The 27713-nt window shown below is 37.6% G+C and overlaps 5 protein-coding genes across 9 annotated transcripts; 3 read left to right on the forward strand and 2 right to left on the reverse strand.

The window, feature by feature from the left end:
- Nucleotides 1-2661: 2661 nt before the first annotated feature.
- Nucleotides 2662-6359, forward strand: LOC114517437. The gene is made up of 10 exons (XM_028537167.1): nucleotides 2662-4576; nucleotides 4672-4752; nucleotides 4867-5053; nucleotides 5149-5235; nucleotides 5342-5425; nucleotides 5519-5551; nucleotides 5639-5710; nucleotides 5784-5856; nucleotides 5963-6034; nucleotides 6106-6359. The coding sequence occupies exons 1-10, from the start codon at nucleotides 2755-2757 to the stop codon at nucleotides 6247-6249; spliced, it is 2655 nt and encodes an 884-aa protein (XP_028392968.1). The 5' UTR covers nucleotides 2662-2754; the 3' UTR covers nucleotides 6250-6359.
- LOC114517645 lies at nucleotides 6251-8175 on the reverse strand. Its single transcript, XM_028537429.1, has one exon. It carries the CDS (start codon nucleotides 7160-7162, stop codon nucleotides 6251-6253), a length of 912 nt encoding a protein of 303 aa, XP_028393230.1. The 5' UTR covers nucleotides 7163-8175.
- A 2236-nt stretch (nucleotides 8176-10411) lies between these two features.
- On the reverse strand, nucleotides 10412-12308 carry LOC114517439 (stimulator of interferon genes protein-like). The gene is made up of 2 exons (XM_028537171.1): nucleotides 10717-12308; nucleotides 10412-10571 (listed from the first exon to the last, which is right to left on the reverse strand). Exon 1 carries the CDS (start codon nucleotides 12246-12248, stop codon nucleotides 10734-10736), a length of 1515 nt encoding a protein of 504 aa, XP_028392972.1. The 5' UTR covers nucleotides 12249-12308; the 3' UTR covers nucleotides 10412-10571; nucleotides 10717-10733.
- A 60-nt stretch (nucleotides 12309-12368) lies between these two features.
- Nucleotides 12369-16553, forward strand: LOC114517438 (rho GTPase-activating protein 11A-like). 3 transcript variants are annotated; one of them, XM_028537169.1, is made up of 11 exons: nucleotides 12370-12503; nucleotides 12592-12695; nucleotides 13348-13442; nucleotides 13576-13672; nucleotides 13772-14318; nucleotides 14422-14538; nucleotides 14672-14795; nucleotides 15000-15136; nucleotides 15333-15573; nucleotides 15844-15898; nucleotides 15999-16552. In XM_028537169.1, exons 1-11 carry the CDS (start codon nucleotides 12497-12499, stop codon nucleotides 16215-16217), a joined length of 1743 nt encoding a protein of 580 aa, XP_028392970.1. In that variant the 5' UTR covers nucleotides 12370-12496; the 3' UTR covers nucleotides 16218-16552. The 3 variants fall into 3 exon arrangements, with proteins under 3 accessions (XP_028392971.1, XP_028392970.1, XP_028392969.1); XM_028537170.1 differs by having other exon boundaries at nucleotides 12369-12695; nucleotides 15333-15480; nucleotides 15999-16553; XM_028537168.1 differs by having other exon boundaries at nucleotides 12370-12695.
- A 144-nt stretch (nucleotides 16554-16697) lies between these two features.
- LOC114517712 (apoptotic protease-activating factor 1-like) lies at nucleotides 16698-26431 on the forward strand. 3 transcript variants are annotated; one of them, XM_028537515.1, is made up of 17 exons: nucleotides 16698-16715; nucleotides 17038-17178; nucleotides 17386-17710; nucleotides 17838-18140; nucleotides 18581-18918; nucleotides 19385-20024; nucleotides 20379-20789; nucleotides 20875-21129; nucleotides 21401-21625; nucleotides 22028-22246; nucleotides 22592-22835; nucleotides 23071-23309; nucleotides 23419-23507; nucleotides 23788-24238; nucleotides 24413-25047; nucleotides 25361-25589; nucleotides 25735-26431. In XM_028537515.1, the coding sequence occupies exons 3-17, from the start codon at nucleotides 17410-17412 to the stop codon at nucleotides 26043-26045; spliced, it is 4890 nt and encodes a 1629-aa protein (XP_028393316.1). In that variant the 5' UTR covers nucleotides 16698-16715; nucleotides 17038-17178; nucleotides 17386-17409; the 3' UTR covers nucleotides 26046-26431. The 3 variants fall into 3 exon arrangements, with proteins under 3 accessions (XP_028393316.1, XP_028393314.1, XP_028393317.1); XM_028537513.1 differs by lacking the exon at nucleotides 16698-16715 and having other exon boundaries at nucleotides 16898-17178; XM_028537516.1 differs by lacking the exons at nucleotides 16698-16715; nucleotides 17038-17178 and having other exon boundaries at nucleotides 17635-17710; nucleotides 17869-18140.
- Nucleotides 26432-27713: the final 1282 nt, after the last annotated feature.

Below are 27713 nucleotides of genomic sequence, written 5' to 3' on the forward strand. Positions count from 1 at the left end.
CGACTGTAAGCAACAAATGGCAGCAAATAAAGTTTTAGGCCAGCAGGCAATAAAAAAGAAGTGAACTCCAGGCAAAATCAAAGCGTTCACATAATAAAAAGATATGAAACCATTCTGTGAAAAAGGTTGGGCCTTGCAATTTCTTTGAAGCACAAAGCCTAAACTTCCCTAATAAGAGTTTCCACTTGTTTCGTCTTTAGTGGATTGTGATCTTTCACACCAGCTTTATAAATCCAATTTTATGCAAATCATGTTTTTGTTAAACAAGACAAAATAAAAAAGTGGAGGGAAAACTGTCAACATGAACACTGTGGCTTGTAACTCCCACTGTGATCAATGCTTTGCATTTTTTACCAGGCTGAATCAAATGATGTTCGTATTGGAACTGCAAACCAAAGAGCTCGACATATTTTACAAAATGCTTGACAATTATAGACAGGCTTTTCACACTTCATGATTGGGCAACTATGTAATGGTCAGTCACAGTTTAATTACTAATTAATCTAATTAGTATACTTTGCATATTTTTGATATGATTTAAGAATATTTGACAATGATTGCTGGTCAATGAATTTTAGCTCCAAAGTTGTTATGCACTCTCTAACTGCTGTAATACAATGTAATATATTTATACTTATTATCATTAGTCATGCTAACCAGAGTTTTTTTATAGTGGCTAGTGCAATAGGTGCAAGAGTTATTTTAACAGGTATAATCATTCTTACTGGTGCAACATGGACAACAATATGGTTTATGGGTTTCATGAGAGGTGGGGGGTGTCTTGTAGTTTTTCTGTTTGTTTGCAGATTTTACATGAATTGACACCTCAATAGTATATCTTTTAAGAGTCCATGAGCAATCCCCCTAAATCTTTAATAATGGGGAAAATATATGCTTTACCAAAAGTATATTGACCGGTCGATGTTAATTTTAATTACAGAGAAAATGACATATAACCAGTGAAAAATCTAGGGGTAGTCAGAATAAATTACTCAAAATATTCTTTTTAAAATCATAACCATTGGTATTAAGGTTTTTGAATTTAAAATTTAGCTATGTAATTTATTCTGTCTACCCCTAGATCTGCCCATGCTATTAACATGTGCATTAGTCGTATCAATAATTTAATGTTTTTGTGTCTGTCAAATTTAACTACCTGTCAGAAGTTTTGTGTCTGTCAAATTAACTACCTGTCAGAAGTTTCGTGGCCTGAGTCGAAGCCCAAGTCGGAGCCCAGGTCGGAGTCCAAGTCGGAGCCCGAGTCGGAGCCCGATTGAGAGTCTTCTACTTCGGCTGGTGTAGGGGTGATCTGCAGTTCAACATTCAAAATTTGATGAATGATTAACCGAGCAAGCCATCCACGCTCCATATTTCCTTCCATTTTAACAAGGAGACAACTACCTCTGCATTCCTCATCTGTACTAAGAATTTCGTTTTCCACTGTTTCGTACAACAAGCAAATTTGATCTTTGAGATCATTTTTGTCTAGACATCGTATTCCTTCAGGCGTGGTCATTGTTCGTAATGTTTTAAAAGGCTGTTCAGGATATTTTATGACACACTTATATTCCTTTTTACTGAATTTAAATTTGTAAACAGGAAACTTGTATCCATCTTTAGAAACTGAAGTTGAATTTTTCAGAGTATTGTCGACTTTAGACATGGGTTTTGTTTTACCATTGGAAGGAAAAAGCAGGATAATTTTTTTCAAACTTAACCGAGGAATATTGTCCGTGTTATCATGTGCTGGAGTATCACGTCTGGTAAAACATTTGTTGAATATAGATACAGCCTCTTTGAGATTGTTTGAATAGTAATACCAGGCAATGGTGAAACCTGGGTTCACTATTCTTCTCTTTCGACTTATCTCAAGGTCATGCTTCGACTTTGTGTCCAGTTTAAGTAAAACTACTACCAATGGAGGAATACCGATGCCTCCCAAGATATACATGAGGTCTCCAGTTGTAAAGGTCTTTTCTGCTGGTTCATAATATCTGAGAACTATGCAGAATATCACATCCAATGTAACGAAAACACAGATTATCGCCCATTGGACATTACCAAAGCCTGATATAAACAATCTCCATATACTTCTTCTGTTACGACTTTTCAGGTAGAACAGTTGTTCGATAAACTCGCAGAAACATCGTACGAAAGGTGCAAGCAGGACTCCCAACACTCCGAATCCAAGGCTTATTATCATTGAAAACGATTTTTTTCCCTCTCTGGCTCTGTTGAAGCAGGTTTCTGTCGATGTTTGATTTTTTGTTATTCTGTTGCATAGATCTTTGTCAGGATAATAATAGTCTTTCTTTTCTTCGAAAAAGCCACAAGCAATCATCCATATTGCAACGACAACGTATACCAAAATCACGAGATAGCCTGTCTTGCGTTTCTTTATAGATGCGTGAGCAGTAGATGCGTTTCTTCCCAATAAAGAAACTGCGTTCATCTTTATTAATACGAAACTTTGGAAGTTTACATAAACGTATAAAATACAGTAAGAAAGTGATTCTGCGCGTCACTAATAAAATGTGCTAAAGATTATGTTTTGTTAATGACACGTGAACAATACACCTTTTACGCAATGAAAAGCACGTGTAGTATCACGTGACATTTATATGTAAACAAAGCGTAATGTTCGGACAATGAAAACGCGCGCAATATTTAAATCGTATAGAAAGCCTGAATATATATTCGCATAATATTCATATATAAAGTAAAAAGTTGTTTCGTTAGTGCTTTGTCCGGATTATGGATGCTACTCGCGAGTCCGATGTCTTTAAAAAGATGACCGTAGTTCAAATTAAAAATTTTCTACTTGCAAGAGGAGTCAGTGTAAATGGCTATGATAAAATTACGCTGATCAAAATAGCTGCTGCGGTTGAAAGAATGTGTATTCCTCTACTTCCAACCTTAACAAACGATCGAAAGAATGGTGCTGCAAGCGATGAACGTTTGATTATTAATGATATGGAAATCGAAAACCCCTTTAAAATGTCTGTGATGAATAACTTCATCGACTCTCCATCTTTCGGTTTGTACGACATATTCAACTATTTGATTTTCCATTCGACTGCGTACGATAAGCAAGGTCTAGCTGCGTACAAATCCTTCGACGACTACAGTCTATTTGAAGATGGCCATGTAGAATCGTTAATGACTAAAACATTGAACAATGAAAGGCTTCATGTCTATGTAGCTAAGGTGCGACCAGCTATGAAGGTGAAAACTGATGATGGAAAACCTTGCTACGATCTTTGGTTTATCTTGGAAGGTCATGGTCCCAACCGAGGTAGCGTTTTGAAGGCGAAGTGTATGTGCAAAGGAGGCCGTGATGGGGGATGTAAACACATCGGGGCCGCCATGTATTCGCTGGAAGAGGTGCTGAACACGCGAAGTAAAGATAGCGTGACAAGTGGCAGTTGTGTGTGGGTCAAGAAAGCTAGCGCTAGTACGAAAGCATGCGAAGTATCTGACCTAGTGATTGAAAAACCAAAATTACCTTCGTACAAACTGAGGAAGAGGGACCACGCATATTCTCAAAACATTGACGTGGACGTAAGAGCTCATAAGGACCAAAAGCCCATAAAGAAAAGAAAGCTGAGAAGACTTACCGGATTGATGAAACTAATGAAACAACGTCCTGCCATTCTGCCAGTACTCCAGAAACGATACTGCGCACCAAAGAAATCTCCAACACTATTGACCATTGAAAATGGTGACAAGAGTACAAGTGGTACCAGTTCAAGTGATGGGATCATGAAACGTAAAATTTCTATTTGCATGGAAAGCAACAAGCATGCCACAGAAGATTTAGTGTTTCAAAAGTTATCATTCACAGACAAGGAGATTGATGATATCAACCAGGCTACGGTAAAACAGTTCCAGTGCAAAGAATGGTATTGTGAAAAAGCTGGTTTCATTTCAGCATCGAAAGTTAAGCGTGTTGTTACCAGACAGGCAACTATTGAAAAGAACAGACCAAAGAAGACAGATGTCAGCTGTCTGGTAAACATGATTACAAATCCCAAAGTACCACCAAACATTGTTCTGCCACAACAACCACACAACTCATTAACATGGGGGTTAGTTCATGAGACAAGTGCAAGGGATGCTTACTTACGAGTTGAAAGGCACAAACACCACAATATAAAGTTAGTGTCTAAAGGCTTTCTCATTTCAAAGAAGAGAAAATTTCTTGGTGCCAGTCTCGACAACATAAAGACATGCCAGTGTTCCAGTAATTGTCCAGATGTTGTTGTCGAATATAAATGTCCATGGAAGCACAAAGATATGCATCCCAAAAAAGCGTTTTTGACACCAGAAATTGGTGGTATTGAAAAAGATAAGACCTTCTGTCTTACCAAAAGCAGTGCATACTATCACCAGATCCAGGCACAAATGTTTGTTTCTGAGCTTTTTCATTGTGACTTTGTTGTTTGGACAAGTCAAGGAATTTTTGTTCTGCCAGTATCATATGATGCTGCATTTATGGACCATGTTTGCAATCAGTTGGAAGCATTTTGGAAAGCAGAAGTTCTCCCTTGTATGATGGCAGACTCAAACTTGAATGGTAATTATGTTTATTTGTCAATATATATCACAGAGTTACAATTTCAGATTGTATTTCAAATTGTGAAATATATGTTTGTTCTGTTGCTTGTCTAGTTGCTAACACAGTAACTGGGGACAATCTAGATACAAACAAAGAAACTGCACCTAGAGTTACAAACAACAATGGGCATTCAGGTGAGTCAGTGCAGTGCACTGTGCTTAATTAAATTACAATTAGTTGTTCAGCTAGATAGTGGTTTACTAACTAAGTGATCACAAATACATTCTATGTTATCTATATTTATTTAGTTTCCCCTATGGTAACCCAATTACCTTGCAATGAACCTTGCAATATGCAAGTTATGGATTGTGATGGGAACAATTCCACTACAACAACATCATTCAAATTTCACGGTATTGAAGTGTATGAGCAAGATATTACAACCCTCGAGCCAGGAATGATGCTTAATGACACAGTTGTAACTGTCTTATTTGAGTAAGTGTATAAAAGCTTGTGATATTCACTTCATGTAAAATTCATACACAGAACTGGTTAAATTAATATCACAAAAAAAACACTTCTTATTGTAGAGAACTTGCTTGTCCATTCCCAGTCATCGATTCTCTTTTTTATTCTGTTCTTTGTGGGGAACAAGATGTAAGAAAAGCAACAAGCAGGTATTTCTCAATTACTGCATGCATGCACAAGTATTTATTATTAAATTGGTCATGACCATGCATATACATGTCTATCTGGTATCAGATTATGTTTTATGTAATGTAGGTCTGAACGAATCCTATCAGCCCAACCATTTTTCAAGGCAGATATTTTGAAAAATGACTACATAGTAATTCCAATCAACAGGAGGTATGAAACAACCTGATGATTACTTAATTTAAATGTAATCCACAATAGAAAATTGTTCTATCCTAAATGAACTATATATTCATTTACTTGCAGGCTACACTGGTTACTAGCCATCATAACCCCATGGTATTATGTGCAGTATTATATTTTTTGTCTGTAATTAAGTGTTAATTACTTATAATTAATAATGTTGTATTGCATTACATTTTACAGGCATGTGCTTTTTTTGGACTCTTTATCCTGGGAAATTTCTAGCAAAAGAGCTGAAATGAAGTATTTAATCAGGTGGGTTTGTTGAGGCCAATATAGTTGTGCACATGCAATTAATATTGTATTCATGTGTCTTCTTTTTATATAGTTATTTAGATCATATGTCTAATATATCAGGGAATCCCAATAGATGCACAAGTTTGAAATGCCATGTTCTAAAGGTTTGTGTATATATGTGCTATATATCTTGTATTTCCAAAGTGTATTAGGTTTAACCTCTGTTCAGTGTTCTTTTAGATGCAACCATTTTTTGTCTATTATATATAGGTTCCAAGGCAGGATCCTCATACTAACAACTGTGGGATTTACATAGCAATGTTTCTCAGTAGCTTTGAAAAGGTAAATGGTATTCAATATGTCAATTGAATAGTTTTCTATTACTCTACAAAAAGTGCTTTCTCTAATTACAGGACATTGAAAAATATGAGGAAAATCCTGATGAGTATGTCAAATTGACTCATTGTTGGTTCACAGAAGATGAAGCTGAAGAAAATAGAACCAGGATTAGAAACCAACTTACAGGACTGAGTTTATTGGCAAAACATAGAAAATAATTTACAGCTCAAGTCTACAGTATTCTTCCTCCTTGTTTATACAACTGGGCTGCAAATTTACTAATGCAGCACAAACAGCAATTATTGAGTTTACATGAGGCTTCATTGTTAAAGGGAAAGCACCTTTCAGAATAGTAAAACATTTTAGTTTTCTGATCATTCTTTCAATATGTACTCTTATTGTGGCCACACGTCGAGTTTGAGTTGATGTTACAGCAGACACATTTCCTTTCCTTAAAAGAGGTGGGGCCAAAAGCTTTGCTTCTTTGAGTGCTAGCAGGTCTTGAATATTAAAACCTTTGTCGGCCATCACCACATCACCTGCTTCAAGATGATCCAAAAAACCACTTTCTTTTACGATTTCTTTATCACTAATACTGCCAGTGAAGAGTCTTGAAACAAAATTAAGATGAGGTAAAGGAGACATTGAGATCAACAACTTGAAGGTATTGGTGGACTTGTACTGGCTGTAGGTGGTTCTTTGGCAGTGTGGTCTCGAAGGTTTCTCTACATAGAATTCAGTGCAATCAATGATAGCTCTGAGGTTCTTTATACCACGAAGTGCCGTTGGAAATTCAATCCCTTGCAAATCATTTAACGTTGAGAAGGGCACAAAACATTTTAGTTCCTTACTCATGAAGAGAATCCAGGTTACAAAAATCCGGCTACCAGTCCCATTAGAAATGCCAAATATACCACTTAACATTTCAATACTGACATTCCTTCTCAACCTTATTAATGTGAACAGAAACTGTTCCCTGGTTGTGAGTTTGCACATATCATACTTCTTCTTGATATACATACTATGGCTGGTCGTCAACTTCGTTCTCTTTTTACCCCTCCAATAGTGAATTCGTTTTGCTTTTTGTTTTAAGATTTCATTAAAAATCGTATCAAGGCATTCCTTGCTCATGCCTGCAAAGACAATAAATAGTTGTAATAAATCACGTCACACAGCTTGTTTTAAAACAAAACTAACTACTCACCTGTATAGTGCATCGTTTTCTTTGGATCGTCCACTTTAGCTAGGAAAAGATGCTTATGCATCTCAGCACTGTCTACCAACATTTTGTCTTGATATGGGTTCAAATGACAAAGCTCAACGTTGGTCTAAACATAAATGTGAACACTATCACCGAAATTCACGCGCAAAACATTCAGTACTGCTTTTATCAGCTCACCTGCGTACTACAAACAACTGATTGTTCAATCTTGTCGTCTACAAACGTTTCTACGTTAGAAGTTTCGTCGATGCTAGGATGATCTTCGTTGTTGGATTTGTCGCTGCACAGATTGCTGCAAGGGCCAACAGTCGCAGCACTATTTGCACTAAACGACAACAATATCTCAGCGACATTAAGTTCGGTGTCGGTCTTGCAACAATTCGTCGGTGCTTGGGCTAGCATTAGCAGCGAATTTGCAGCAGATTTTACATCACTTCGACGAGGTTTCTTCACGGGCTTCTGTCTGGCAACAGGGATTTTTCGTTTACGGTTCATCATGCGCTGCTGCGTATGTAAACAAACAGTCGATAATAAACACGAAATGTGGGCTAAAATCTCATCATACTTAAGATAATATTGTTGTTACTAACCTTTTCTTTACTTGTTGTTGCAGATATAGGATCAGGGTTTTCTTTTGTGGGCCCATTTTCACCCACAAAGTGAACACTGCAAACGTAACTATCCTTGTTACAATTGAATGAGTCGCCACGTTTACATGCTTCAATCCACCGTTTTCTCCTTTCTGGACATCTCTTCGCTCCAGGAAAGTGGAAAAATGTCACAGGATCACCTTCTACATTTTTTTGCATACGTTCAGGGTAACGAGAGTCGTTTTTGCACGTACCCCAAGCACATCTTTTTGTGGCAACCATAGTTCGATATTTAAATATTGCGCGCGCTATCATTGTCCGAACATCACGCTTTGTTTACATATAAATGTCACGTGATACTACACGTGCTTTTCATTGCGTAAAAGGTGTATTGGAAGTCTTGATACTTCCGGTTTGTGGGTTTACATACAAGAATTGTACTTTTACTTAAGAATTAAAAAACGAGTCGCGTGCCTTTATGGTGTAATAATGCACGATGGGGGAATGTTGGGAGAATACGAGAGAAGCTTGTAAAACACGAGGCGTACCCGAGTGTTTTACAAGCTTCTCGAGTATTCTTCCAACATTCCCCCATCGTGCATTATTACACCATAAAGGCACGCGACGAGCTTTTTTAATTCTTTTATAATATAAGAAGAAATTATAGGGCAACAACAAAATTTATTCATATGATCAATAATAAAATTCTCCTTACATCTTATTTAAGATGTTGCTTAGCAACAAAAACTTCGAAACCAGAAGCGTGCATTAAACGTGCATTATGCCCACAATGCACGCACGGTAGCCAATCAAATTGCTCGTTATATCATACTTATATTATAAACACTAATAAAATGTGCTAAAGATTATGTTTTGTTAATGACACGTGAACAATTCGTGGAAGTCTTGATCCTTCCGGTTTGTGGGTTTTTTACATACAAGAATTGTACTTTTACTGCAAGATATACAGGGTGTCCCAAAAAAACGCAACCACTTAAATATGCAAGAATATTAATATTGTTCGGGTTTGCACCATACAGGGCGTCCCAAAAAAAGAGCAACCACTTAAATATGCAGAACATTAATACAGCTCTAAAGCACAATAGATAAGCACCACTGGGAATTGAAAATGGCTCTTAATCTTTCATTTACAATGCTAAAAGTCATTTTAGCTGAACTATGGTGCAAACCCGAACAATATATTAATATTCTTGCATATTTAAGTGGTTGCGTTTTTTTTGGGACACCCTGTATATAAACTTTTGGAGCCGGTTCGAGTTTATGAGTTATCAAGGGAAGTTTACGACTTATTTTGTAAAAGGTTTATTTTAAAAGATTTGTTTGTTGTTATCTAATACGAGAATTTACGGTGCGAAAGTGGTTGTTGAAAGTCCGGAAAATAACGAAGATTCGAATGAAAGTTGATGGTGACTTACTGAGTGTTTCCAGTCTGTCATTTGTTTGATTTCATTAAAATGTGTATACTCTGAAAACTGTTTTGCCAAAATGATCAAAGAGACGGTTGCCTTGCTTGGACCACTGTTGCTTGTTAACTCCCATTTGATCAAAAGCTAATAGCATTTATTCATTAGTTTCATTTTACTAGGCTGAATCAAACGATGTTCGTATCGGAACTGCTAACCAGAGAGCTCGACATATCCTACAGAATGCTTGAAGATTATACAGACGCACTTTCGAAAGTGTTACATGTAAAAGAAATTGATTGTATTTAAATTTCACAATTGGCCAACTATGTAACGGTTAGTCACAATTTACTAATTAGTCTAATTAAAATGCTTGGTGTATTTTTGATATGTTTTATAAACATTTGACAATGATTGCTGGTCAATGAATTTTAGCTCTAAAAATGTTATGTACTCACTAAATTTCTGCTTGTAATACAGTGTAATATATTTATACTTATCATATATATATATACTCTTGCAACATTTTTTAAGAGTGGTATATATAGTAAGTCTACTCTGACCAGGGTTTTTTAAACTTTTTTTACAGCGACTAGTGTGTCTTTTAGTTGTTGGGTTGTGATGTAATCTTTCATTACTTTCATTATTTAAAACCAGAGTAGCAATAATTGCGATGGAGGTATACCTATCAGTCCCAATGGTTCCACAAGTTTATTCGTTCAACCATGGATTTCACAGACTCCACAGGAGGTTGTGGTGTAGTTTTGAGTAGTTGTTTTTAGTAGATTAGTGCAATAAGCCAACCGTTTATAAAATTCTAAATCCTTGTCATCAATTGACTGCTTGTATAATAGACCAACTTTTGATTTAGGCAAGAAAAAGGGAATTTCAGAAAAGTGCATACCCTACTCTAAACTTAATAAAATTGCAAAGTTTGGCTGCAAAATATTGTAAAGTATGGAAAATATAGCCATGCAAATTTGGTAATTTTCTATACTTTTTAACTTCAGCTAGAAGCTTGTAACTAAATAAGTTACACACTTCTGAGCCAAAGTAAAAAAGTATACAAAAATTGCCTACTTTGCATGGCTATATTTTTCATACTATGTGACATTTTGCAGCCAAACTTGGCAATAGACCTTTCTTATAATTATGTCAAACGCGGAAAGTCTGATGTTCCCAGAAATTTGATTTGCTCCACAAAACTATTGAGCCACTAATAATCACCTTCATAGTGCCTTTCACCTTGACTTTCTTCACTTTCATCCCAAAAGTAGTAGGGATGGAATCTTCCTCTTACATATCTGTAAGAATTGGGCACAGGGATAGCGTTTATTTCTTGAAATGGGAATGGGCTTACTTGTAACTGGGATTTCGGCCAAACTAGACTGGGAACTGGGATTTGATATAAATTTAGACTAGTTTTATACCCTTCACGACCCTTTATACCTTAAGAGTTATAAGAGTTATTCATTATAAACTGGTTTCCTCAAGTTTGTGATCAATCCATTTTTTATCCTGGGAACATTTTGACTTGGGGACATTTTGACCCGGGGACGTTTTGGCGTGGGGATGTTTTGCCCTGGGGACGTTTTGACCCGGGGACGTTTTGACCTGAGGACGTTTTGACTGGCAAGCAAAAGAGATATATCTCTGTTTTGTACTACTCTTTCTGGCAAGTGACGGTGATGACGCTTGACAACTTTAGTTCGTGTAGCCTCTGAAGTGGTCATGTGTGTGTGAGGTGTCACAAAGATATGAGGGGTATTGATTCTTGAAAAGTCTTGACCTGATTCTTTATCTGATAGTAAGTAGTTCTTGTTGGTCTCCTCATGCAGCAGTGCTGTGTGCTCAGTTTCAGATTCAATTTTTCTGATATTTTGCATGATTTGTTCAGTAAGCCATCCATTCACCATATTTTCTGTTTCTATACTTATGAAAATACAATTATTTCTGCACTCTTCATCTCTATGGAGAACTTCATTTTCCAATGTTTGGTACAGCAAGTCAACTTGCTCTCTTAGATCATCTTCATGTATACATTTAACCCCTTCATGAGAACACATCTGTTGCAAAGATTGTATTGGTTCATCAGCACACACTATAACACACTTATACTGCTTTCCATGGGATGTAAATTCATAAACAGGGAAGTTGTATCCACCTTGGGAAAAACCACCAATTTTTTTCAAGCTATTGTCTATTTCAAACAGTGGTTTTTTAGTGGCGTTGTGGGGAAAAAGCACGATCAGTTTTTTAAAGTCTAAATGAGAAATACCATTTGGAGTTTCCTTACTGCAAAAATATCTGCGGAATATCGGTACAGCATTTCTGAGATAATTTAAATAGTAATACCAGGCAATAGTGTATGCTGGATACAGCCCTTTTTCCTCTAGACTTCTCGCAAGATCAACCTTCGACTGTCCGTCCAATTTAAGTAAATATGCTACCAATGGATAAACACCGATGCCTCCGAAGATAAACATGAAGTCTCCAGTTTGAAAGCTCTTCCTCCCAATCATGCAGAATATAAAATCGATTACAAAAACAACACCGACGGCCCTCCACGGCACTACACTGAAGCATGATTTAAACAACCCAAATACACTTTTTCTGTTTCGCATCTGCAGGTGAAGCAGTTGTTCAATAAACTCGCACAAACATCGGACTAAAGGCGCAAGCAGGATCCCCAACAATCCTAATCCAAGGCTTATAAAAACTGGATACGTTTCTTTTTCCTCTCTTCTGTAGCAGGTTTTTGTCGGTGTTTCGTTTTTTGCTATTCTATTGCAAAGATCGTTGTCAGCAAGAAATTTTACTTCTTTCTTCTCAATAAAGGCATAAGTAACCATCCATATTGCAATGAACACGTATACAACAAAAATCAATCTTCTAACTCCCCTGCCTCTCTTCAGTTTTCCGGAACTTTGACTATCTTTTTGACTCGCCTGGTTTAGCCATAAAGCCCTTTCCGCGTCCATATCCCTGTTTAAAAGTATACTATAAGCCAAGGCTGTTGAACCTCCAACAGTATAGAAAATTCTAAAGACTTTCTAATTTTTGAATTAACGGCCGTGATTTCCGGGATTTCCCCAGTTCGTTTTCCGGTGTTAATTCCAATTGCTCCCTCCTGTTCCCCCCCTGTTTAGGAATGACAATTATCATATCACGTGCAACGCGACTGACCAATCAGCGAGGTTCAATGTCGAGAGCGCCTTGGTTCGAATGAATGTTGTGTAAAAACAGTTTGTGTTTGGATATTGGGAATGATTTGAAAGATTTAACTTGAAAAACCTGCAGAAGAAATGACGGAATTTTCTTCAGTAGACTACAAAGATGCTGTGCGAGCTGTTGTTAGGCGAAGATTGAAAGAAATAGGCATTAAAGCTCCGAAATTAAAGCTACGAAGTGACTATAAAATTGACCATGTGAGTTGTTTGTTTTTTATTCTTGGCTTTGATATTGACTTTGTTTTCATTCAACGATATAGTAACCGGCATACATGTCTTAAAATATACACTGTATCTGTGGCTACGTTGTAAGTGGGTCTTCTATAAACAGGCGTCATATTTCACACAAATTTCCTATGTTTACTGTCACAATTTGTAAATCCCACCTTTATAGTAACGTGTTAATCTGATTAGTTTCTGCGACATCCAAGCCAGGCCTGATTTCTATAAATAAGGCAGCCTTTGCTGCGTTATCTTGTGCTAAAGCTCTCAAAGTTTCTCAATATGCAAGTGGACATATTTTTTAAAAATATGTGTGCTATTTTTCAGACTAGAGGCTTGCAAAAGGACTGAGGGTTGTATGGTATCAAATTGTAGCAATTAAGCCTGTTACTCTGGCGGAAATTTAAATATTAATTCACAAGTTTTGAACCCAATTTTTTATAGTATTTTCATTGTTATAAAATTTCTTGTGAAAAACCCTGTGAAATTTACAATCATTTTTCCAAAGATTTATAACCTTACATGGTTATGGTAATATGATCCTCATTTTGTTTTTTGAACCTAAAATCATCTCAAAATTCCCTAATGAATTTTTCTCTTGATATTCCCGATCACTGCTTTGTATCAGGGTTCATATGACAACCCAAATGCTGTTTTTGGGATTCCCCTGGACCGACTAACAACAAAGAATATTGGCTGTAACGATTATTGTCCTGTTCCCAGGTATGTGTTTTGATGTTTTCGTGATTGAATTTCATTATGAATCACCCACAGTTTCATACATAAATGTGAATTAACTATAATTAAACTGACATTTAACTGGTATCATTATGAATTGTAACAATTTTTCACCTAGATTTCTGGTTGAGGCCACAACATGTTTGGAAAATCATCTTAGCAGTGAAGGCCTTTTCCGAAAATCTGGTTCTTCTGTCCGACAGAGGCAACTCAGGGTTAGTTTAAGCTTTGAAAATAAAATATTGTTTCAAATATTGTTTCCCTTCTAAATTGAATTTCTTATATAATCTCACATTCTTTATCTTTCACTACAGAAAACTATCGAAGAAGGTGGCACGTTTGCTGAAGCACAGCCTCATGATGTTGCAAGTCTTTTAAAGCAATTCTTTCGTGAATTACCAGAGCCACTTCTCACAAACCAACTCCATGACCACTTTTTGAAAAGCCTGCAGCTTGGTAGCAAAAATGAACAAACAATGGCAATATTACTTCTCTGTATCTTACTACCCATCGAACATCTATACACTCTGCAGTATTTTGTAAAATTTATGTCGAAAGTTGCAGAGAAATCCGAAGAGAGTAAAATGGGAACAGCAAACTTGGCCATTGTTCTCACACCAAATTTCATGCACTCTGCTGGGAAAAAGGATAATGTTAATAGCTCTGAGAAACTGTTGAAAGAACAAACATTAGTTGTACAAATTTTGTTGGAAAATGCATCAGGGATTGGTGTTGTCTCCGAGGATATTCTCTGTGAAGCAAAGGACAGCAATATCAATGATGCAGGGCTATCTTCCAGCGACGAACTTGATGGCGAACGACTTGGTTTAAGAGGAAGGAGCCGACCCACATCAATTTCAGGTTTGGATTTTTTATTTGGACACTAGGGCTGTTTCTATTTATTTCATTTTCAGAATTTCAATTTGTAGGTTTTAATATAAAAAATAAAAACATCTTTTTTCAGCTTTTGTCACTGGCAAGGTGAACAAGTTTCGTCAATCAAATCACAGAAGATCAAAAAGTGTGAAGGCAGAGTTTTCCCGTCAAAAAAGGAATGTAGAAGTTAACATCAAGGCAAAAGGTATGGTCGTTTAAATGGTTTGAGACTTGACCAGCCTGTAACTAAGGTGTGCATGTCAAAATCAAATTTCCAACCAATGGAATACAGTATTACGTAGTGTTATGGCTAAACGCATGGGCAACAAATATTTCAGATGATTGTGCAATGTTTACCAAACATTTGGTCAGCACAGCAGACCTGCGTGGAGTTATGAAAGATCAGAAGAGGAAGCCATTAGAAAGAGAAGTTGACAAAGACCTTGCTCCCCTTAGCAAAAGGTAAGCTTGGTTTCCTGTGCATGATGTGTAAGATATATGACCTTACTGTCGCACATATATAAAGCCTAAGGTTAACACGATTGACTTAAAAGGAGTGCAAGAAAGTAGATGGCTGGGGACAAGGCTGTGTTATATACCAAAAAGAATTAATATCGATCCCTGGCAACATTTTAAATCTTATATAATGCTATTTCCTCCCTCCAGGAAAATCACCAGCAAAGATTTACAAAGCCAAGCTCAATGTCACGTGATCAGCTCACCATTCAGCGTGACTGGTTCAACACAGATGTTCATGACGCCGAAACGACCAATACCCCGGACCATGCCTCTGTCTGCGCAAGGTAAGTTTCATGCACTGATTTAGAAACTTGGAGTAGATAAGGTTCTTCAGGGAGAATGATATTTCTCTAATTGGTATGGACATATAGAAATTATATTTGGGAAGTAAATAAGTTTCATAAGAGAGCATGATGTTTCACCTTTGATAGTCCTATAGAAACTATATCAACAGTCAAAAGAATCAACTTTTCATTGCAGCGTCAAGCGCAAAGAAAGATGCTTCTCACGAAACGCAACATGTCAAGGTGGTCGATGCCCGGAACTACGAATCCCCGGAAGCTTTACGTCCGGGCGAAATAACCCTGGAATTCACAAAGCTGATGGGTCAGACCCCGGTCGGAGATAAGTACGTGTTTGATTCTCCACACAGCGCGACTTTATCATGTGATATGAAAGCCAAGAGAGCTAAGAGACAAGGACGGAGTAGAGCTAACAGAAGGTTGTTGTGTGTTTGTTTGTTTTTCAACCAAAAAATGTGTGTTCCCTTCACAACCAACGGGTCTGAAAGCGTCCTAAACTTCAGGTTAAGGATACCAGATACCTTTTAAGCAAATTTCACTCGAGGCCTGTATAAAAAATGCGAAAAATCTTGCAGAAAGTCAAAGAGAGATATTGCAACTTTTTTGTGTTGAGGTCTTTCATTTTTCAATCCAATTTCATTTTTCTTCGCTGCGACAATTTTGATGATTGTGGATGGTTTTTCGTTCAGGAATTCTTCTGGTGCCACGCGATGTTTTTCCTCATCACCAAGATCCAGAAACAAGGTGCGTAAGGCTTTGTGCACAGACCACAGCCTTTAATGCAGGAAAACCTCTAAAAACTCGATGTTCGCTGAGAGAGAACGCTTTTATATTTCTTTGTTAGCCATCGAAGAAGAACACGCCCAAGGAAACGCCCTTGGCAAGGGAGGATAGACATGGATCAAACGGGTCAACTACGGATGAAAATTGCAACCTGATCAGCGGAGGAAACTCTTGGTTAAGAAACCCGGAAAAAAGCACCCCACGAAGAAACACCCCACCTTTGCCTCATCTCAAAAATAAGCCAGAATTTCGAACAATTTTTACCGAAAATGTTTTCTAATGTTCTATTGTAATAAATACGAAAATGAGGCGTTCTAGCATAGAGAGTTCTGTTGATATTCTTGACGTAGGGGTATTGCGAATCTTGTGAAGAGAACACAATGGAATTAGGAGTAAATTGAAATTGCAATTTCGTAGAAATTATAGATGTTGCAAATTTACGGTGCTATTAATTCGTAGATGTATTTTTATAATTCTTTCTAGAAAGATTCTAGTTGTCTTTGTGTAAAAAAAAGTTGGAATAAATGTTTTAGTTAAATGGTACATTTCCAATTAATGTTTTACGGCGAGGTTGATGATATGACTGAAAATTGAAAAAAATAATGTATAAATCGCAAATTATTGACGTATATGCGCAGTCGGGTAGATTACGATTGTCCCGCAATCAAATCATATCAGACCAAATTACCATAAATTGTGCAAAACAATGATCAATCGTGGCTCGAAATACTCGAGTGTCGACGTGTCGTGTCCTCTGCCATGACCCCTGGAGCTGAAGGTAACCGCGATATATTACATTATTGATAAATCAATTTAAAATACCGTTTATTCGTCATTCATGAATACTTTGTGTGCAACATCCGTTTATTTTAATACTTCAATATTGATTCTTATGAGTAAATTATTACCTAGAAAGTCGCAAGATTCGTATCGTTAAATCTTTTTTATAACTTAATTATAGATATAATAAATTTCAATGCCTTTGTTTATATAAATACTTTGCGGGTTTACAATGATCAATTACTCGTTACTTCGTTAATAATTAATTTATGCGTACTGTTGCGTACAAAATCACGAGATTCAATATTGTATTTTTCTAGGAATTACCAGCCTTATTCTCAATGATAACATTGCCATTTTTCAAAAAAATTTTCCTGGTACTTTAATCATTTAGCCTTGTGGCTTGACTGGTTCAATGTAGAAACAAACGGTCTCGGATCAGTTTCGAAGGAATTCAAGCGGCAAGTATATTTTAATAATTTTAATATCTGTTCTTTGCTTTCACTAGTAATTCATATATTTTTACTGTGTGTTTATTCATATATATTAGACCAATAAATTAGACCAGTTTAAACATCTCTGGAACATCTTTTAATTAACCAATCAATTAATTAGCTCTTGAATGATAATTATGGAATGAAATATTTATTTATAATTATAAATTGCAGTTTGGTGATTTCAAATGAAGCAAGATGACTTCAAATTGCATACTAGATTCCCAAAAATATAACAAGTTGTGCCTAAAATTATCACGTGCAACACCAGATGTTAAACTGAAACAGCTCAAATTCTTGCTTCAAGATGTCATCTTGGATATTGACATCAATGACAACAGATTATTTGTGGAATTGATAGCAAAGTTGGAGTCGAAAGGGTTGTTGACCCGTAATAAACCAGGGCGCAATGAAGGCCTGATGCTTTGTGAGATGTTTGATGCTATCTCAATGCATAACATTGCAAATGACATTTGTTCAGAGTTCAAAGTTGATAGAGGTAATTATGCATCTGTTGTCTGTTTTGTTGCTTTATTAGACTGTACTTAATTCCACCCTGCTTGAGGAATTTTTTAGTTTGCCCTGTGTGAAGTTTTAATCAACAAATAGAATTTTATTCTTTTTAGATCCTTTACATCAGAAGATCTCTCCATTTAGGAAATTCCTTGTGCAAGTGTCGGATGAATTAAATCAAGCTCGATTTGTTGAAAAGATGAGAGAGTACTTGCAAACTGAAGGTCATGATATTCTACAAAACCTTGATGATCAAGGTCTTTCCTCGCTGGATATCTTGGCAGCAATGATAAGAGCTTGCTTGATCTCCCCAAGTGACTTATCTCAGTTGAGAGGAATGGTTGAATTTATCCCAAGAAGTGATCTTGCTCAACAAATTGACGAGTTTAACAAGAACAACCGCATATTCAAAAAAGGTAAATTTGTAGAGATTAATGCTTTGTTGACTAGCTAAGTTAAGGAGAGAATTTTTAAAATTTTGATGCATATTTTGGTGCATGGAAAAACATTTAAAATATCAAATATTTTTATTCTCACAATGTTTTTAGATTATGTAGTTAACATACTTTTTTTATCCAGGTTTGCGAAATGTTTTAAATGTTTAAAATTTTAGTACTGTTGCAAAATGATTTGAGTACATATTTCAAGCAAGATTTTGAGCACATATTATGTGACATTTAAAAAAAAAGGATTAGGTAAAATAAATAATGCCTTTGCACAGCAAACGATTTGTGAAGTGCAGGAAATGGTGTCTTAATGGTTTGAATCCTGTAAAAATTGTTTTTTCACTATGACCTTGAGGAAATGATTAGGTAAAATAGATAGATTAGAATCACGTAAAAACTCTTTTTCACAGTTCCGTTCGGGCTACGCAATCTACCCCGTGACATGGTCGAGCGACCCTCAGAAGTGAACGAGCTGTTGAAGTTACTTGACGCGGGAAATAACAGTGTGGGCGTGGTCGGAGTTCGTAGCGGTGACGTCATTGGTATTCGTGGTATGGGTGGCCTGGGTAAGACAGTCCTAGCCCAAGCCATCGCCTGGTCTGCCGCAATCACACGTCAGGTTGTCTGGCTTGATATTGGTCAAACCCCGGACTGTTTAGCCCTGATCAATGTCCTGGTTAAAGCTCTTGGGGGGACTGCATCGTTTAGCAACATTGAAGACGCGCAGATGTGGCTACGAGCGAATACCGTATGTATTACAGCATTTGGAATTGTCTGCCTCGTGTTTACTTATGTCATTTTCGATCATGAAGAATTCTTACTGAAGTAAAATTGGGAGCAAAAATCGTCTCGATGAGAGAAATCACAACAGAAGAGCTGGCCATATCTGCTGGCCTCCTTGCAAAAAACGCAGTTTCAAAAAACGAATTCTGAAAAGACAAGATATCTTGAGGGGCAATATATGTTTCAAACAAGACACAGGTTGAGACTGTAAACTTTCGACTTCCAAAGTCTTCAAACAGAATCACTTTATATTGACTCTCAAGATGTCTTGTGTCATCGCCGGGAATTTTTTTACTTACTTTTAAAAATTTTCGGTTATTTATGGCCAAGTTAACCATATTTTTATTTCTAAATAAGTTCGAGGAATCTATATTTGTGCGTAGATTAGACCGCATATTAACGCGTCGAATGAATATTTTGTGTAATTTTAGGTTAGCAAAGATTGTCTGGTAGTGCTTGACGATGTTTGGAACGTTGAACACGCAAGTGTCTTCGATTTCCTTTCTGGAAAATGTCAATTATTGATCACTACGAGAGATGCTGATGTTGTTCGCGGCTTAAAAAGTGCTGCCTTGTACGAACTTCAGACGATGGCACAGGATAAATCCCGCAAACTGCTGTATCAAAGCGCAAACGTAAAAGCCGAACAGTCGAAGTTTAGTCCAAATATGAAACGAATTGTTGTTGAACTTTTAGAGCAGTGTCGAGGTCTGCCCCTCGCTCTTTCCTTAGTTGGTTCAAATTTAACCGACACTCGTGTGGAACAGGATTGGCAGGACATACTGGATGATCTTAAGAACGCTGACCTGGCTGAATTACGTTCGCTGTTTCCAACAGATGCTTATCCACATGATAACCTACTGGCCGCCATCAATGTCAGCTACCAGCGCTTGGAACGAAGCGAGCAACAGAGGTTCCTAGATTTCGCCATATTTCCTGAAGACACAGACATCCCTTCAGATATGCTTGAATTGTTTTGGTCTTTACCACGAGACGGAAGAGAAATATTCAATCCCAGAGCGGGAAGACGCTCACTTAGTGTTCTTGAGAGGAAGTCCCTGATTCAAAAAGGTATTTTTTGAGAGGTCCTTGGCGGAGAAGACGAGGGACAGCAAAAGAAGGTCAGAAGAGGAGAGGGAGGGGAGGGGAGGGAGGGTGGACAGAATGGGCGAGGGAAGGAAGAGAAATAGAGAAAAGTGGGGAAGAGAAATAGGGGAGAGAATGAAAGAGAGACGAAAGGGAAAGAGAATGCAAGGAAGGGGAAGGAAGAGAGGAAGGAAAATGGAGAAAAAAGGAGGGGGGAAAAAAGAAGGGGAGATGAGTAGAGAAAGAAATGAGAGAAAGGAGAATATAACTGCATTTTCAGAAACACTGAAATTAAGTTTTGGTGTAAATTTTTCCCACATTTTTCTTAACTCTTTCTAGGACCGGAAATCCATGGGAAAAACAGCTACCGGGTCCACGATCTCATCTTGGACTTTGCGCGTGGAAAATGTCGAGAGACGATTACCGACGCCAGGCGTATGTTCCTAGACGCACTTCGTAGTCATTGCAAGGACGGTGAATGGCCAGGATTTCAGGGCAATAAAGACTACTACTTCAAATACCTTCCATATCATATTCATTCTTCGGAAGAATACGGAGAACTACTCGCTTTGTTTTTCAACTATCATTGGCTCGACCAAAAAGTAAAGCAGACCAACTTACCTTCCCTGATCTCGGATTTTCGTTTTCTGGGCACCGCCTCGCACGAAATTAAACTTCTCAAATCCTCGTTGATGCTATCTGCCGATGTTATCGAAAAGCACCCGGACTCCATCGGTCTACAACTTCTGGGTAAACGAAGATAACTTTACCAAAGGAACTTCATACCTGAAATTATCTTTAACCTTTTCTTGTGTGCAATAATTTTGTGTTTTAGGTCGATTGCTATCGTATGCAGACGAACATCCAAGCGTGAATAAGCTATTGGAACTTGCCCGTAAAACGAGCGAAGAGACTCGTCGTCTTATCCCGTTATTTCCCTGCCTGTCTGAGCCGGAAGGAGCACTAATCAGGATATTTCGAAACCACAGCGATACTATATTTTCATTAGTTACAACCATCAGTGCGAACGGTACAATTGTCATTTCTGCCTTGGCGGACGGCTCAATTAAGGTTCACGAATTAGAAACAGGTAACCATCTCATTCTTTATAAGATAGTTGTTAATGGTGGTTCAAATTAGTAGGTAAAATTATAGGAGGTTTATTTTACGATGGTAAAGTGATATCTCGACTGATTCTTGTTAGATTCGATATTTTTTTTTTTGAATTTCCGGCGAAGCAAAGGGTTTTATATGCATTCATTGAAAAATGAAAATTGAACTCAGGCCTAGTGGTTAACAGTTTTAAACAACTCTTTCTTTTTGAACAAATTTGTTTTATATCTATGCGTTTGTTCGAGCAGGCAGACAGCTACAATTGCTTGAAGGACATACGATGGCCGTCTATTGCTTGGCCCTTTCTCACAGTGGGACAATTCTCGCATCCGGATCTTATGATTCTACCGCAAGGCTTTGGAATTTGGACAGCTATGATCTGCTCTTTGAGTTACAAGCTGGAGAAGGTGGTTATGTAAATGCACTGGATTTTAGTGAAGATGATAAACGACTGTTTACTGGATCAAATGATGGCAAGTATCTCAAATTTTTTCACAAGTTAGTCTTCCTGTGTTTCGGTACTATTCATTATTTGTTTGTGTTTATATAAACAGAACAACGCTCTTAGATTTTGATCGTTTAACTTGAATTTTCTTTGCTACGAGAAAACGGTGTATTATATCAACGAAGACATAGAGTCTTTTCAAAGAAAATGTCCTATAAGTAAAGTATTTGCTTGTCAGGATTCTTTAAATGGCTGAGTTATGCATATGAACAATAGTTATTCAATGTGACTGTTGGTATTTCAGATTCCAATAGTATCAATCCTAAACTAAAAGTATATTTCTATAGCTTGTCGTGACTGCTAAAGTGACAATTTCTAGATGGTCTTTGAGAACAAGTCAACAATTTAACTAATTTCTAATAACGTATAGGGAACCTTCGAGAATGGGACGTGAACACTGGTGGACTGATAAGTGTGGTTGGTGCCCACGATGGACAGCACATTCGTGGCATGTGTACCACCAAAGATGGTTCATACATCGTTACTGCGTCGCACGATAGCACCATCAAGTTATGGCGGGCGGATACGTTAGCTTTAGAAGCTACATTGAACGGTCATACTGCCACTGTCTACTGTGTTGTGGCGACAAGTAGGTGAATAGATAATCTTAGGTTTAGACTGCGTTGGTAATAAGACTGTTTTAAAGCTCTTGGGTGATTTTCTGGTCACACGCGTGACAATGCTATTCTATTTTGTTACATATGCAAAATATGAAGCCTGAAGAAACAGCAATGTCACATGTGTGACCAGAAAATCACCCTCTTGGGTCCTAGAAGTTGAAAAACGTGTTCCTCTGCGTTTTTTCCAGTTATGAGTAACAACATCATTGAAAGCGTTGGTAGAACTTGTTTAGTTGTTTTCAAGTTCAACTTTATTTTTCTCGATATTTAACTGTGCTTTAACGCACGCAACATTCGCTCTCGTTGTTTTCCAGGTTCCGAAGATCATCCTTCGATGCTTGTATCAGCCTCTGGGGATAAAACGTTGAAAATTTGGGAGTTGACAACATATCAAGAAATACGTTGTCTTCGTGGTCATCAAGGCGACGTCTACTGTGTTGCTGTCACACCAGATTCGAAATATATCATCTCTGGAGGTCAAGAAATGATTGTCAGATTGTGGTGCTTCAACACCGGAAAGTTGCTTTTCAGTTTGAAAGGCCACAGTCAAGCTATCAGGTTGGTTGATCTGGTAACTTTACGAGAGGCTGTGTATCTGCGACTGCATGTCAATATTTCGCCACCCGGGTTATGACAAATGAATCATTTTCTATAACAGAATGCATCTTCTGCAAACAAATTTGTTTTGATAACTCTTTCACTGTAGAAGTGCATTGTTTAACAACGTAAGCGGTAAGTAAAGAAAGGTATTTTACCACAGGTATTTTACCACAATCATCATTATGCATCGTAGGTCTGTCACAGTTGTTTCTGATGGAACAATGGCGCTGTCCGGCTCGCAAGATAAGAGTTTTAGAGTGTGGGATCTGGACACTGATTTGTACACGAAGCAAGACAGATCACGTGGTCATGCGGGAGACGTCATCGACATTGCAGTGGCACGTGATGGTTCGAGATTTGTCTCCTCGTCCATGGATGGGACTTTCAAGGTCTGGAACTGTGAGACCGCCGAGGAATGTTTCACTTTTAGAGGTACTGCATCAATAAAATTGTTTGTTGGCACCCTTTGGTAGCTATTTAGCGTTTCGCCTTATATTATCCAAGTATTGAGGGGGACGTAATTGTATGTCCTTTATTCTAGGTGTAAAGAGAAGAGCTGTAAATGTCTCTGTATCTGACGATTGTCGCCATGTCGTAACACTGGGGAAAGATGCAACATCCTCGATTAAGGTAAAGTAAAACAAGAGCCGGTTGTGTAAAATGCTTGACTACATTTTAGGCTGCTTGACTCCGAACTTTACTCACAGATACATGATTGCGATTTGCCAATTCTGTCGCTAACTATAGTTAAAAGTTGACTACAACTTTTTATACTACCTTCCCCAGGAGACATGATTGTGTACCGGGATTTTTCTCGAACTCAAAAATCAGCAGCTCAGCACTTCTGCCAGAGAATATACAAGGCTAAAATGTAGAAACACATGTATATATTTTTGTGCAATTCCGATAGGTCTGGGACCTGATTCTTGGAAGCGATATTTCTGGTATAGAGAGACCGGATAACCAACCTCGAATAGTTCGCTTCTCACCAGACGGCAAGCTGGTCGTGGTTGGTTGCAATGATGACCAAGTCTTTATCTGGGATTGGAGAAACTACGATGTACCATTAATGTGTATCACCTTACCCGTGTTTACGACCATGGAGATAGCACCTGCCTTTGCGACGATGGACGAAGCTCGTGATAAGAACATGATCAAAACGTGTAGCAGAAATATGGAAGTTTTTTTGATCGATCTCAAAACACAACAAGTAGTGCAGAATATTTGCCAAGGCCCTTGTCCAAAGTGTACGTCTATGGTTGTATTGCCCGACGCTCAGGCTATATTGTCAGGAATTCCTACTGATAGTTCGTTTATTTATTGGGAACTAACGACATCACGTGAAATCAGATACAATGCAGGTAAGCATTCTCCCCAGTTTTCAGTTCATTCCGCTTCTTCATTCAACTCATTTCAGATTCCACTCCTTTTCGCTTCCTTTTATTCCAGGTTTACTTGAGATCTCATTTCACTGTAATTAACTTCTCGTCAGGTATACATACGTCATGTAGCATCAGATATTTCTTTAACTTCAGGTCATCCTCGTGACTCGGTAGTTACTGCCATTGACATAACATCAAATGGAAAACTAGCTTTGTCTGGGAGCAGTTCGGGAACGATGTCTCTGATGGACTTGGAGAGCTCCAACATTGTTCAAACGTTCCAGAAGACCCAATCCGGAGCCAGCGTACGCTTGGTTAGCATCTTGAAAGACGACGAACGTTTTGTATTTGTTGACGAGGCAAATCGAGTCGAGTTAAGACTTATTCATAACAACAACGAGGCTGAATTGGAATTACCTCAACCTTCTGTGGTTCAACCAACAATTAAAGTGGCCTGTGCTACTCCGCTTGGCTCAAAATGTATATTGCTTGGTTGTGAAAACGGAGAAGTGTTGTTATACGATTGTTTCGTAGGACTTAAAGATGAGCATAAATATCAGGCTCATTCGGAAGCCATTACCCAAGTTAAAAGCCATCCAAGTAACGAATTTGCCTTCTTCGTGTCGGGATCCGTCAGTGGTTCTGTGAAATTTTGGTACGTCACAAAAACAGTTCCACCTTTCTGGAGCCAACTGTGGTCACATGATAAGATCCACGCGAATCCCATAACCACCCTGGCGTTCGTGCCCAAATCTGAAGACATTGTGATTGGTTCCTATGGAAGCAAGGTACGTTGAAATCCCTGAATTTAACTACAACAACCACTTTGGGACGTCGCTTTTCAAGAGGTGTTTAGGCAGAAATCCCTCTGGTAGAACTTTAAATCCTCCGTCTATTTTTTTCAAGTTTGCCGATGCAAAATTGCCCCTTGCGAAATTGAACTAATAAATAACACAGATTGATTAACACATCGATTACTTGTTGATTTCAAGAGGTGAATTTGAAGACTTCCAGGATCCTGGCTAGTTAAAAAATCCTACTGAAAATGCTCTTACTGCGTCCTAGCTAATGATACAAACGGTATCTTTGTTTTCGTTGCAGGTTCATCGAATCAATGCTGCAGGAATAGTGCAAACGTACAAATTTAAGTGTCATGGAATTGCAGCTCTGCGGGCCGTAGGCGCCTCTCTCATTGCAGTGTGTATTCACAGCTTCAGCATCGTGCAGTGGCGTTTGGCTGACGGTCAGGTTACTTTGCAAAAGCATGGTGGTGCTGGGAGAGAGCAGGTCGTGCGTATTAACCATGAATCTGAACGTGTTGCTTCGAAAGGTTAGCAATAAATACCAGTATACCATTATTACCAGTATACTATTTTTTTATCACCAAGGTCGAGTATACCATATACCGATATATATATTCGACCTTCACTATTTTTTTCATTACTGAGGTCGAGTATACCAAATTATCATTTCAGGCCCTCATCATTCTTTGCTGCTCTGGGACTTCAAGACAGGAGCGACGTACCATAAACTTCGTGGTCACACCAACGACATCAGGTCCATGGCGGTTGTGCCAGGAGACGAATTTCTATTGTCAGGAGCGCGCGACAAGACGTTAAAATTGTGGGATTTGAAAAATGGAGAATTTCTGGAGGAGTTTCATTTCGAGCAGTATGTTCGTGCCATCGCATGCGCAACAGATGGAACCGTTTGTGTCGGTCTACAAGGCGGTCATGTCTGCGTTTTTCGTATCAAAAAGCTATCGCCTTGCTCAGTTGGAAAGTAAGTTTAACAGACAAGATTTACGGAAAGAAAGAAGCAGCCTTGCGCTGTGAACGGTCCAGAAAAACTTTGAAGAGCAAAACGATCAGGTAACTGTGCTGTGAAAGCATTTTCATTTAGCACCACTTGTCTGCAAACACTTAATCCACTTTGGTGAATGATAAATTTTGTCGAGAAAGTTTAGAAACGGTAAAGATGTGTCAAGGCCTTTGAACAACACACACTGAACAACAGTATAAGATATTTAGTGTTTTTAGTCACGTCAGATACACTCAAGTGGCAAAGGCTGCCAAGCAGAGTCGCTACGCCACCCGTAAAAAGACAGAAGACGTTTTATAAAAACATGAACATCGTAGTTTTTTCAAATATTATTTTATTGTTCATACAAATGTGTAGATTTTTTTAAATGTATAGTATATTTATCGAATATTTTATGTAATATATAGAAGAAACGTATTACGCAAATATGAATTGTACAGTGAGATGCCGAAAAGCAAAAATAAACTTTTGTAGAAAGTCTTTTAGACCACTGGATGTTTTTTCTGCAGCGCGCAAATCATGGTATGGATAAACTGGGATAACCACCTTATCATCGGGATGAATGGGATCATATTATGGGATCAACAGGGACGGTCAGGGCCAATGGCGCGAACCTGGATATTTTTCAAAATGTCGGTCTTTTGAAAAAAGTATTCAAGAAATTGATTTTAAAACGTCTATAAAATATACAATCTTAGTAAATTTGGAAAAATTGTTGTATTCTTCGATGAAGAAAACGTCAAAGATTAAAGACTGACAAGTTGTACAGTAATACATGAAATTTGAAGATGTTTTTAACAGATTTATGAGAGGTATGTATTTTTACTCATTTTCTAGTATGTATACACGCCTCGGGCAGGTTCGTGCACGACTGATTTATTTATCTTAGGTTCTGTAAGAAATATTTCGTATTTAAACGAAAATTGTTTTCTCTTCCCAAGAGCACAGTCCATTTTGACACTATCTTTTAAATACATAACTGATTAGCACCTGTCTCAGTAAGACTGTAATTCCTGTCAATTTTCATAATGTTGACAAGGTTTTAAAATCTGATATGACAGCTAAAGCCTTGAAAGTGATTGTGGTATATTAAACATTTTGAATTTTTTTAAACATTGAAGTTTCATCCAAAAATAGTTTTTCTGAAAAATAGTCTGAAAATGTGTAAACCTAACTTGTTTGAATGGCTTCGCTTAAAGCAATATGTTGGCTGGATCCAATTTTCATAATATGAAAAAAGTTCCCCATGAAATAAAACTTATATAGTTTGCGTTTGAAAGCAAATCATGCAATCAGTATAATCCTTGGATCTGCAGAAATTGAATTTAAAAAGATACACCTTTTGGTATTAATTTGATGAAATTAACTGCAATTATTTTAATGCAGGCTACACAATTTATTAGGATACACAATTCTAGAGTCCACTTTTGATGAACACCTTATATTTTGCAGCAATTTGAAAGAACTCATTTTGTGGCATTACCATCTGTGGCTCACATATGACCTACATATCATTTTATAAAGAACAATGTAAAGTTGACATCCAGGTGAAAAAGGTATGTTGAATATTTAATCAAACAAATCTTGTCAAAAGGCAAAGTTGTCAAAGTGTTGTATCTGGGTGTTGATTAAA

This window comes from Dendronephthya gigantea, unplaced genomic scaffold, assembly GCF_004324835.1.
Source record: "Dendronephthya gigantea isolate DGI-Jeju-01 unplaced genomic scaffold, DenGig_1.0 000009F, whole genome shotgun sequence".
NCBI classification, from domain to species: domain Eukaryota; kingdom Metazoa; phylum Cnidaria; class Anthozoa; order Malacalcyonacea; family Nephtheidae; genus Dendronephthya; species Dendronephthya gigantea.

Coding starts and splice junctions, on each gene's coding strand:
- LOC114517437 (XM_028537167.1), top strand. CDS start 2,755: ATGGATGCTACTCGCGAGTCCGATGTCTTTAAAAAGATGACCGTAGTT. Junction 5,552..5,638: donor CTAGCCATCATAACCCCATG/GTATTATGTGCA, acceptor TACATTTTACAG/GCATGTGCTTTTTTTGGACT. Junction 6,035..6,105: donor TTCTCAGTAGCTTTGAAAAG/GTAAATGGTATT, acceptor CTCTAATTACAG/GACATTGAAAAATATGAGGA.
- LOC114517645 (XM_028537429.1), bottom strand. CDS start 7,162: ATGAGCAAGGAATGCCTTGATACGATTTTTAATGAAATCTTAAAACAA.
- LOC114517439 (XM_028537171.1), bottom strand. CDS start 12,248: ATGGACGCGGAAAGGGCTTTATGGCTAAACCAGGCGAGTCAAAAAGAT.
- LOC114517438 (XM_028537168.1), top strand. CDS start 12,573: ATGACGGAATTTTCTTCAGTAGACTACAAAGATGCTGTGCGAGCTGTT. Junction 13,673..13,771: donor TCCGACAGAGGCAACTCAGG/GTTAGTTTAAGC, acceptor CTTTCACTACAG/AAAACTATCGAAGAAGGTGG. Junction 14,319..14,421: donor CCGACCCACATCAATTTCAG/GTTTGGATTTTT, acceptor ATCTTTTTTCAG/CTTTTGTCACTGGCAAGGTG.
- LOC114517712 (XM_028537515.1), top strand. CDS start 17,410: ATGACTTCAAATTGCATACTAGATTCCCAAAAATATAACAAGTTGTGC. Junction 17,711..17,837: donor AGAGTTCAAAGTTGATAGAG/GTAATTATGCAT, acceptor TATTCTTTTTAG/ATCCTTTACATCAGAAGATC. Junction 25,048..25,360: donor TTGGTTCCTATGGAAGCAAG/GTACGTTGAAAT, acceptor TTTTCGTTGCAG/GTTCATCGAATCAATGCTGC.